The 12,280-nt window shown below is 42.6% G+C and overlaps 1 protein-coding gene across 3 annotated transcripts in view; it reads right to left on the reverse strand.

Moving 5' to 3' along the window:
• TP53BP2 (tumor protein p53 binding protein 2) overlaps nucleotides 1-12,259 on the reverse strand; it is a 79,144-nt gene extending 66,885 nt beyond the window's left edge. Inside the window, exon 1 of one of the 3 annotated variants that reach the window (XM_003790971.2) lies at nucleotides 11,984-12,259. In XM_003790971.2, coding sequence (XP_003791019.1) covers nucleotides 11,984-12,010 — 27 coding nt within the window. In that variant the 5' untranslated portion in view covers nucleotides 12,011-12,259. The remainder of the gene's footprint in view (nucleotides 1-11,983) is intronic. The other 2 variants (XM_023513892.1, XM_023513893.1) reach the window with 2 other exon arrangements.
• Between the last annotated feature and the right edge of the window lie 21 nt (nucleotides 12,260-12,280).

Raw genomic sequence — 12,280 nt, forward strand, 5'->3', positions numbered from 1 at the left:
AAAAAAAAAAAAAAAAAGAAATGTTTGTGCATAAACGGTATTATTTCAAAGGGAGCTTTTTCAAAACCAAATATCTCAACAAAGCATTCTGCTTATTTGGGGATAAATTAAGAAATCTTTTCTCTCTTTTTTAACTATGCCTGAAGCTGAATTTAGACAGGTTTCGATTCTGAACATATCCTCCAAAGCAATTGAGGCTACTCAGCTTTCAAAAGCTGTCATAAACAATCAACAAATAAAGTAAGAAAACTAAACAGTTAATTCCTCCCCCACTCCAAATACGAGTCAGTTTAGGGCTGGTATGCTTCCCCTAAACTGAGCACTGGCACAGGACCTTACTTCACACCAAAGTACTATTCCGTACTTCATTCTGCTCTTTACTTTTCTTCTCTAAGCACTACATGTTTAGCTCCATACAGGACGCTCTGAGGACAACCAACGCCTTGTTTCTAGTTCTTCCCTTCTATCTCCACGTTGCTATGGAAGTATGGCCAAGAACCATCCTCACCAAAGAAAATCAAAAGTAAGTCCATAATCACTGCTCGGTCTTCAATGCAAAGAAAAAGAAGAAAATTAAAAATAAGAATATTGATTCACCCAAATAGCATTTATTAAATCCCTACGGTGTATCAAACACTGTGCTAAGTGCTGGGAACAGGAAGCTGAAAGTCCACACCCTCAAAGGCTCACGGAACAATAAAGAGGCACGGCCAACGATGACAGGCACACAAGGTGAGGATGGGAAAACTTCCGGGAGGGGACAGGTATCAGGTCCAGCGAGAACAGAAACAGCTAATCCCCTGCGAAAGCAGGGCTTCCCGGAGGTGCTGCCGAGCTGACGACCCAAGAGGAACACGACCGTGAGAGGAAGGTGCACCGAGGCACAGAGGCGCGAGGACACCTGCAGGCGGTCCCGACCCCAACCCTGGAATCGCGAGGCACGGGGGAGCAGGGCAAGGCCGTTCTAACCCACAACCACCTCGTGCCTGCCGCGAACACTTTCAATGCGTGAGGCTTGTTTCACACACACACATAGTCAGGGCAATGTCTGATGAACCTCGCTGAGGTCCCAACACAGATTCCCCTCAGAGCACAGTTCTGACAGAAGCCAAATGAATCTTGAGGGCGAGCACACGTTCTGCACACGACAAGGCACTCGCGCGATGCCTCCTCCAGAGGCGGTGCTGGGTTTTAACTGCTGACTGGTTGGTGTTTTGAGTCTTTCTATTATATGGCTAAAAATTCTGGAAAGGAAATGTCTCCTGGTCCCAAAAGTCTGAAATCCACTGGGGGAGACAACAGAGGAACTGCATATCTGGCTAATGAGTTTATTTTATAAAGAAAATAAAAGAAATCAGTCCTTAAGAAGTCTGGAGAGGGAAGAACACTGGTATTCAGGAAGACCACCAAGCAAGTGGTGCGCTGAACTGACTGAAGGGGCAGAGAGTGGCAAAGGTAAGGAAACAGGTAAGGAGAGCACTCAACCGTCCAGGCAGGAGAGGAGCACAGCAGAGCCGGGCGCCGGCGGAGAGAAGGCGCTGCCCATCTGCATGCCATGGTGACAAAGCTACAGGAGAAAATGAAGGAAGGAGAGAGGGATAATCACTCAGGTCTCTGGCTATCAAAAGCAACAAGCAAAACCCACCAGAGAAAGATCCTATCTACTTTTAAAATAAAAAGAACATGGGAGAATGGCAAGAACAACAACAGTTATCTGAAACAGACAGACTTCCTTTTTAGGAAATCAACAAATCTCTTAAAAATTTAGATCTTTGGTTCAGCACCTGTGGCTCAAGCAGCTAAGGTGCCAGCCATATACACGGGAGCTGGCGGGTTCGAATCCAGCCCAACCCACCAAACAACAATGATGGCTGCAACCAAAAAAATAGCCAGGCATTGTGCTGGGAGCCTGTGGTCCCAGCTACTTGGGAGGCGGAGGCAAGAGAATCACTTGAGCCCGCGAGTTGGAGGTTGCTGTGAGCTGTGATGCCACAGCACTCAACCCAGGGTGACAGCTTGAGGCTCTGTCTCAAAAAAAAAAAAAATCTAGATCTTTCTGTGATGCAGAAAAGTGCTGGCATGGAGACCATTACTAGAACTAAAGTCAGCTCTGCCTTGATTTTCCTAGATCACTACCTACCTTGTATTTCTGTACTTCTGTCAGGAAAATGAAGACTGATTTAAAAAAATAAACCAAAAAACAAACAAAAACAGATCAGAGAGCTTTTAGGTGGAAGCATAAGAAGCTTCCAGGGCAGTCTGGTCCTGGGGTCCTAACGTAGGCTGTTCTAAACTAAAGCATTTATAAGGTTCTGGTTTCCTTGAGAAACTTGAAAGGGCCTACTCAGTGCTGAAGAACCATGGTGACAGAAGGCTTTCTCTCAAGCCTAAATTTATTTATTTATTTATTTATTTTTGAGACAGAGCCCCAAGCTGTCCCCTGGGTAAAGTGCTGTGGCATCACGGCTCACAGCAACCTCCAACTCCTGGGCTCAAGCGAGTCTCCTGCCTCAGCCTCCCAAGTAGCTGGGACCACAGGCACCTGCCACAACGCCTGGCTATTTTTTGGTTGCAGCAGTCATTGTCGTTTTGGCAGGCCCAGGCTGGATTTGAACCCGCCACCTTAGGTGTACATGGCTGGCGCCTAAGCCACTTGAGTCACAGGCGCCAAGCCTCAAGCCTAAATTTAAATTGTTCTGTGTAGCTCTTCAGAGCTCTCCTGACAATTCAGAAAGTTAGGCTTCTGGTTCATCCCACAGGAAGAAGCTTGTGGATATGGGAATCATCTTCCACTACATTCCCGCCTTGCTCATATTCTCAACCCTGGGCAAGAGTTACTGTTTCTTCTCTCACCCCTGGGGCTTCTGAAGGTCACTAAACAAAGTTATTAGAACAAGTGACAAACTGTGTTGACTGTGTTCCCAACAAGTCTTACCAGCTGGCCTGGACCCTTGACATGGTGCAGTAACATTGTGGGTCTTGGCAGCCTTCTTTCCTGCAGTGGAGTTCTAATGCTTTCCCGCCCTTTTCACCTTTGTCAAAACCTCCCCTCCAGCATGTCTAAGATCCACTGTCCACACAGCAACACAGTAAGCTTTGCTAAGGAGTCAGGTTGTCACTTTTACCACCTAAAACTCTTCTAGTGGCTAACACACCCCTTCCCAAGCCACTTTCACTCTTCCCCTGAGCCAGGAAAACCTGTGCTGCCAACAATTTTGCCACAGCATTTGCCACTCCCACTCACCCCCAACCTCCCTCACCAGCCTCCAATGCCTCCTCTGAGCCTCGGCCCAGTCCCTAAAAATTCTGCCTGCTTGAAATGCTCTACCTGCAAATCTTCACAAAACTAGGTCCTTTACGAGACCTTCAGGTCTCAGCCAAATGGCCACTTCCCTGACCATCATATCTAAAGCAGTCAACCCAGTCACAATGCCCTTCTCAATTCCATTTTATATCATGTTTTTCTTTTTCCTCGTGTTACTGTTTCTTGTTCATTTTCTGTCTCCCCCACTAAGCACCACGAAATGTAAGCTCCCGCAAACTGTCTTATTCTTTCTGTACCCACGGCACTTAGAACACTAACTGGAATACAGCAGGTAATCACTGAATATTTGAACAGGTATTATCCCCAAAAAGGCCACCCAAAAGCAATAAACGGGTTAATGAGGGAAAATAAAGAGCAATGATTTAATGTGATTTCATTTTAAATCAGTCCCTATTTCCAACAAACTCCTCATCTGATTATGTTGAATCACTGCCCCTTACTACATAACCCTGAAGCTGCCTGTGAAGACAATCATTGCACTCCCATCTCCACACCTCCTCAAGTAGTTACAGCACATTCAAGCAACTGGAAAAGGCTGAAGAATGAGGATGGCCCTCTCTCTCCATCTCACAGCAAATGTTACACGTTTCCCTGTCCTCCTCATCTCTCAGCCGCCAGTTCCTTGCCAGTTCCTTTTCGGGTCCTTTCTTTCCCACATCATCACCATCTCAAAAAAGAACATTCTCCAACATCCCTCATATAAAAGCTAATTATCACACACTTTCTCTTCCCCTCCCTGCTGCTAGATGTGGAAGATCTGAGGTCACTACAGTACAATTAGAGAAAGAACATAATAGTTAAGAAGTTTCCTTTGCCCACAGGGAGGTAACCAAATCCATATCATTCAAATTTTGATAAGAAAACTTTCAATCTTCTCATATAGTCCAGATTATAGTAAGAAAAGATGTCTGTTTTTCTTTTTCTATTTCAAAAATAATGACAGTATAATTATACTCTAAAAAGCAATATTCAAACTTACCATTAGCCAAAAGAACATCATGACTACATTTGCCCTATCAAACATAAAAATATTCTAACCCAATCATTTATCTTGAACACAGTATTCATATGTCTATAAACGACTTAGTTCATTTCTGCCGGTGACCACAGATAAATTACTTAAATACCAGTAGCTTAAATTCCTTATCTGTTGAATAAGAATGGGAAGATCACACTTTCCTGTGGAATACAGCTGAATCAGTGAGCACAGTGTCCAGCACATAAAGCTGCCGCTCACCATCCCTGGGAGGGAGGTCAGACTGGGGGACAGCGAATCCACCCCATTTGCATGTAAATTGTTTGTTCCATTTGGGAAGATCAGGAAATTGCCCATCCATTTTTTATTATTGCCACCAGCAGTTTAAACTGATATTCTATAATAGGTTATTCATTATGGTTTTATATTACTTTTCTATGCTTGTTGCCTTAAGGGACTTTGGGTTGAAATATGTGAAATTTAAACAAAGTTTTACTAAGTTTACTAAATAGATATAAACCTATTTCTAGAAAAACAATAGAAAAATACATTTCGAAAGTGGAAAGCTCAGTACTTACTGGCCAAATGAACATTTTCACTGAAAATCTGGTTCTGTTCTCACCCAAATAAATAATTTGCTTTTGAATGTATTTTATGTAGAAAAAAAGTTTAAAATTACCACACAGTTGCTAAGTCTATAAAACTTTTTATGCCCATCATGTAATGATTAAAATTTGCATTTCTTTGATAAGACAAAATTTCTTTTGATAAGAGACTACGCAAAGTGTTTTAAAGCCACTGCCTCCCAAACACTTAGTGCTCTTAAAGGATCTAAGAAAAAACTTTTTGGCTAACCCTAAGAAGGTGTAGAATTTTAATATCTCACTTACCATTCCAACATAAGTATAAATTTCATCCGCATTCATTTCATATGTGTTTTCTTTTCTCAATTACATCTGATTAAAGAAAAATGTTCTGCTCAGTACCTAGCACACCACCAAAACACAAGCATTCCATAATCCTTGACTTGACTAAGTGGCATCAGCTGAAAGGACACTCTGGATTCTTGAACTCTTAGATCCCATTCTGCTTCTCTGGGACACTTGTAAGTGTGCTGGTGAGAGGTTTATGGGATGTAATGACAAATCACACAGCAGGCACAGGTATGCAGAGAGGAAGAGAGGCTGAAGAGCGGAGCCTTGACGACACCTCAGTGTCAAATGAGCTTCAGCAGTGCCACACACTTCGGTTGATTACCAAAAGAGATAAAGGCCTACAGAATTCCTTAAATGCTACAGAAAAGAAAGTTCTGTTTTATTGTTTTTACTCTCTGCTGAGGAGAGGAGGCTATGAAGAGGGAGGGAAAAACAGTTCTTCCCAGTAGCCAGTGTAGGAGTAAATGATCCTGTGTCCCTTCCAGATAGATTCTCTTCAAGTTAATTTCTTTTCTTTGTATTTTTTATTTTGAGGCAGAGTCTCACTATGTCACCCTCGGTAGACTGCAGTGGTGTCAGGGCTCCCAGCAAACTCAAACTCTTGGGCTTAAGTGATTCTCTTGCCTCAGTCTCCCAAGTAGCTGGGACTACAGGCGCCCGGCACAACGCTCAAATATTTTGTTGTCGTTATAGTTGTCATTCTGTTGTTTAGCAGGGCGGGGCCCAGTTCGAACCCACCAGCTCTGGTATATGTGGACAGGGTCCTAACCACTGACCCATAGGCACCAAGCCTCAAGTTAATTTCTTAAATAAGAGCAAGTGTATGCTTAAGTTTCTTTACAGAGTCTAAATCTGGTTTCTCCTGAAACAAGTAAACAAGTAAACAAGAAATTTTCAAATGTCTTTCAGCTTGTAATTAACATAGCTGAAGTCACAAGGCATCAAAACTATTTAACATATAAAATGTGAGATATTTTGCACTTTTTAAAAAATAGGTTATTTGTTTAACAGCCCTTGAGAATTACAATTCTACAAGGATAGGAATCTATCTTTAGGGACCTAATCTAAACTTTATTCTGGAATAAAAACTGATCTAAGCTAACTTGCTGCATACACTATTTCTCAACAAAAAGGAATTCTTTTAGAACATGATATAATCATATAAATACAACGTTCCAAATCTGCAACTTGAAACATTTTTAGTTTTGAAACACAATTTCAATTTGGAATGTATGTACAAATAAAGCCAAACTATTGAAAATAAAACAAGTATTTAAGCAGAAATTAAGCTACTAGTCTGTGGAGCTACAAGAGTTGCACATAGTGACACTCAGAAATACCAAATTCTACTAGCCTGGTGGTCAAATTACAACAGGAGATACTGTAATGTCCCATATTTGGGGCCTAGACTACCAAAATTAGAAGCTCAAACAACTAGATTTTGTTTTATAACATCACAAAATAACTAGAAATAATTATAATGCCTTCACAGCACTGAAAGATAAAATGCCGTAAGTTTTGCAGTTAACCATGGTCAGTTCAATTGAGCTTTCTATTTTTTTAATTTTAAAATTTTTTTTTGAAAAAAAAAAAAATTCTGTTGCCCTGGCTAGAATGGGGTGGCATCACAACTCACAGCAACCTCAAACTCTTGGGCATAAGCAATTCTTGTGCTTATTAGTCTCCCAAGTAGCTGGGACTACAAGCACCCGCCAAAATGCCCGGCTATTTTTGTTGTTGTTGTTGTTGTTGCAGTTGTCATTGTTGCTTTAGCTAGTCCAGGCTGTGTTCAAATCCGCCAGCCTCAGTGTATGTGGCTGGCGCCGTACCCATTGAGCTACAGGTGCCACCCATTTAACTTTATTTTAGAAACACAGTCTTGACCTATTGCCCAGGCTAAAGTGCAGGGGCATCATCATAGCTCACTGCAACCCCAAACTCCTCAGCTGGAAGTATGTTCGCGCCTCAGCCTTCCTAATAGCTGAGACTACAGGTGCCCACCACCATACCCTGCCTCAAGTGAACATTTTTAAAATAAGCTGTTACACTATTGAAAACATTGTCTATATGAGGACATTGGGTTTGACTGCACTGTCAACACAGTAGCCACCAGGCACATATGGCTATTTAAATATAATTACAGAGGGAAGTAAGACTCAGTGGAAATCAAGCAGCAGGGAGAGGGAAAAGGAAAAGGGCAAAAACCTATCAAATGGGTACGATGAACACTATCAGGGTGGTGGGCACACCTAAGCTCTGGCTCAAACATTATAGAAGGGATCTGTGAAGCCAAAAACATTTGTACCCCCTTTATATTGTGAAATAAAAATGTATATATATAATTAAAATTAACTATATACCTCTGTAAGTTGACCACCCAAGGGACTGCAATAAGCTGGTCAACATACAGAGGTGGTCAACATAAGGTACATGTCCAGTCTATGAAAATTAAGTGATCTTAAGGAGGTAGTCAATGTAGGGAGATGGCCAACTATGGAGGGTCTATGTATTTAAGTCCAGTTCCTCACTCATCGGCCACATTTGAAGTACAGTAGCCACACGTGGCTGGTGACCACTGCAATGGACAGCACAGATGTTGCATACTTCTACTGCAGCCAGATATATGAATATGGCACCCCCTACTACTAAGTGACACAGGCAAATTCACATCCTCTGGCCTCAAGCCATGTGTCATTGCTGAATACCATATGCAATTTTGTATGTAACTTTTTTAAAATTTACTATTTCAGCAGCAGGCACAAACAAAAATTTTTATGAAATTATTATCTTAAAAGAGCAGGGAACACTTTTAGAGTCAGCTAAACTCTTTCACAAAAATACATTTTTGTTTGAATATAACACGTGGTGAGATGAAAGTAATGAATAAAAGACATAATTTTCAAAAGGCTGAGATTTTTTGCTTTTGATAATCGCCTCCCTTTATTTGATAATCAAATACAATGAGTGAATCACTAAAAAACCACTCTCAATATACAAATAATCCTAATCTCTACTTTATTTTTTGGTTGCAGCCGTCATTGTTGTTTGGTGGGCCTGGGCTGGATTCAAATCCGCCACCTTGGGTGTACATGGCTGGTGCCTTAGCCACTTGAGCCACAGGCACTGAGCCTAATCTCTACTTTCAGGAGAAAAAAATAAGGCGTCAAGTATGAAAGACTAATCAGTTTCCCCTCACCAACTGTAGAAATACCATAGAGGCAGAGTATAGTATGTCTACACCAACCATGGCAGGTATCTGAAAACGAGAGTCATTATCACTCCCATTTCTGTAGCACCCTATCATTACTTCTACTGTGATTCTCAGAGTTTGCCTCTTTATTTTTAGTTAGCCTTCTATTAATAAAATGAATCTCCCACTCTGGTTTTGGATTCAATTATCACTTCATGCCTCACATAAAAGAAAACCACTTAATCCTGCACTATTTGGTAAAAAAAAAAATGAACACAATTTATTTGCATATTTTAAATATAATGCAGTGGAAATAGCAAACCATTACCTTTAGAATGCTTTTAAAAGCAAATCTAAGAACGTTCTTAATGCCACAAAACCACAGACTGAAAAATGGTTAAAATGATATATTTTAGGGCAGTGCCTGTGGCTCAAAGGAATAGGGCACCGGCCCCATATGCCAGAGGTGGTGGGTTTAAGCCCAGCCCCAGCCAAAAACTACCCCCCCCAAAAAAGTATATTTTATGTATTACACCCATATATATATAATATATTTTTTTGCTTCTGAGACAGAGTCTCACTTTGTCACCCTTAGTAGAGTGCCATGGCATCACAGTTCCCAGCAACCTCAAACTCTTGGGGTTAAGCGGGTCTCTTTTTTTTTTTTTTTTTTTTTTTGAGACAGAGCCTCAAGCTATTCCCCTGGGTAGAGTGCTGTAGCATCACAGCTTACAGCAACCTCCAACTCCTGGGCTCAAGCGAGTCTCCTGCCTCTGCCTCCCAAGTAGCTGGGACCACAGGCGCCTGCCACAACACCTGGCTATTTTTTGGTTGCAGCTGTCATTGTTGTTTGGCGGGCCCAGGCTGGATTTGAACCCTCCACCTTAGGTGTATGTGGCTGGCGCCTTAGCCACTTGAGCCACAGGCGCCGAGCCTTAAGCGATTCTCTTGCCTCAGCTCCCAAGTAGCTGGGACTACAGGCGCCTGGAACAACTATTTTTTGTTGTAGTTGTCAGTGTTGTTTAACTGGTCTCAGGTCGGTTTCGAACCTATCAGCCTCGGTGTATGTGGCTGGTGCCATAACCACTGTGCTACCAGCACCAAGCCACCTGTATATGTATTTTATCACAATAAAAAACTATATTAAGGCTTGGCACCTATAGCTCAGTGGTTAGTTAGGACTCCGGCCATATACACTGAGGCTGGCAGGTTGGAACCAGGCCTGGGCCTCCTAAACAACAATGACAACTGCAACAAAAAAATAGCCAGGCATTGTGGCGGGTGCCTCTAGTCCCAGCTACTAAGGAGGCTGAGACAAAAGAATTGCTTAAGCACAAGAGTTTAAGGTTGCTGTGAGCTGTGACACCACAGAACTCTACCAAGGGTGACACAGTGAAACTCTGTCTCAACAACAACAACAACAAAAGTACCCTCAATGAATCCCCAACAATAAAAAAAAAAAGTAAAAGAAAAAGAAAAAAACTATATCAAGGCAATTGTCTATATTCTGAGCCCATCCATTTTTCATATTAAGCAGAATGCTCGTCCTGATAAATTGGTTAGAATTTTTCAAAGTAGTAAAATATAACAAAACCTCACTCACATTGTAATAAAAATCCAAGCATATTAAAAGCTAAAGTTGAGAAATATATTTAAGAAAAATAGTTTATTTTCAAACATCCAAAATATTACACTATAAAGACACAAATTCATGAGGCTACTAAATGAAAATTTGTTTCACATTTTTGAAGTATCACAAGCATAAGAATCTTTAGTTTAACCAAGATTGGAAATTATTAAAATTTCAAACACTGTTTATGCCAAGCTGGACACTATACTAACTGCTTCCTTCCTAACCAGTAATTCTAATCCTCCAAATCATCCTATGAGCTGAGTATTATTATCCCCATTTTTAAGATGATGAAATTGAGAAACAAATTATTTTTTTAAGTGCCTATGGTCACTAAAGGTAGCAGCTTAGCAAACACTGACGTGTCAGTCTGACTACAATGCTGGTGCACACACCACCACACCAAACCGAGCCTGTGTTCACATTCTAGCCTGACAGGAGTGAGGCTATCAGAAGAACCATATTGCTAAATCGAATTTAGTCTCAAGAGCTACATAACTTTTTATGATTTCTGATGATCTGGTATATAGCTGAAAGAAGCAAACCTCCCTACATTTTAAAAATATCCCAAAGCATACCTTGACATAAAACTGATTTTTAAGGAAGAAACCATTTAGGAATTCTAACACTTCTCTTTGCTCTTATTTTTAGGAAAAAAAAAAATCACAAACCTGCAGAAGTTATTTCAACACAAAGAAATGCAAATCCAAGAAATAAAAATCTTAACAGCAAAATCCTTCACCCCACCCATAGCACACATTTTAACACAGGGCATTCACATCACAAACCTGACTTCATAACTAGGAATTAAACTAAAGTAAGATGTGTAATACCATTAACACTTCAAAATTCCTTCAATCCTGGCAGAAGAACACATCTCAAACCATTTAAATCCAATTACCAATTCCAGTAAATTGTTCTTGCCCAGTATGTGAAAGTTTAGGACACTCTCCGTGACACAAGCAGGGGGCCAGGGGACAGGGTTTTTATATTTTGTATGTGTGACTGCAAATCAACTTTGCCATCATTCCATTTGACAGATTGTATGAAGTATAAAGAAAGTTGTCTGTCTCCTTGTTTAAAACAAATGAAGCCCTAAAAGAAAACACTGGATGGCTGCAAGATGATCCTGCTTCAGAGGGAGAGATGCAGTGACAAGATTCACGAGGAAATTCGTTGTAAACGTCTACAGAAGCCACCGCAACCCTCGGGATTGTGCGATCGCTGAAGGAGACATTTCACAAATATCTCAAACCTGCTATTCACCTGTGGCCTGGTTGGTGGCCATGTCAGAACCCTGCGGAACTTGCACAGAACTCACTAATCCTTTCTAGAGGTCTTGCTAAGCAGGCTATGGAAAACGAAGGGAGCCCAAGCACACATATTTTCCTTCGATCTAAAACTTCTGAGGTTGCATTTACTAAAACCAGTTTGCACAGAGGCAGAGTGACTTCGCTGCTACTGCAGGTATCGAGATCAAAATTCAATTACAAACAAAGCAAAGCTACCCTTTTCAGTATGTTTCGCTCCAGTAAAAAGTAAAAAAAAAAAAAAAAAAAAAAAGACAAAGCAAAGAACAAGGTTTCCAGTTTCCCTATTCTTGACCTTTGAAAAAGTCAGAACTGCGAAAAAGTCAGGACTCAGAAAGGAAAAGTTTCAGTGGCTGCCCGACACCGGCCGCTCGACTAACTCCGGGGCAGCTGGGGGATCCCTCCTCGCAGCGAGGGTCTCGCCGCGCGCGACCCCACACCGGAGACCCGGCGGGGAGCCCAGAGGACAGAGCCTCGTCTTCCCCGAAACCTGCCCCAGGTTCGGAACGACCAGCCCCGGGCTTCCCTTCCCAACCCGCACGAGGGCACGGACCAGCCCCCCCCCCTCCCCGCGCCTCAGCACACTTTCGGGCCCGACGCCCCGGCCGCCCCCTTACCGGCATCATTTTGGACCCGAACCGCATCGAAACGGATGGCCGGACCACGGCCCGGGCCAAGATGAGGCGGCCCGGGGGTCGCGGTGCGGGGAAGGGGAGTGGAGAGCGAGGCGGCCGGGAGGCAGCGGACCTGTTGCGAGGCGGCGGCACACAGGTCCGCAGGGCCCTCACTCACGACGGGCTGGGGCGCCACAAAGCCCCGGGCCCATCCCCCGGCCGGTCCCCCAGACGCGGCTTTGTCTCAGCGATCGCGACGGCCCGGGTTCCCTCCTCTGCTCCGAAACCAACTAATCCCGG

This window comes from Otolemur garnettii, unplaced genomic scaffold (genome assembly GCF_000181295.1).
Source record: "Otolemur garnettii isolate 467f Iridium unplaced genomic scaffold, OtoGar3 scaffold00045, whole genome shotgun sequence".
Lineage (NCBI taxonomy): Eukaryota > Metazoa > Chordata > Mammalia > Primates > Galagidae > Otolemur > Otolemur garnettii.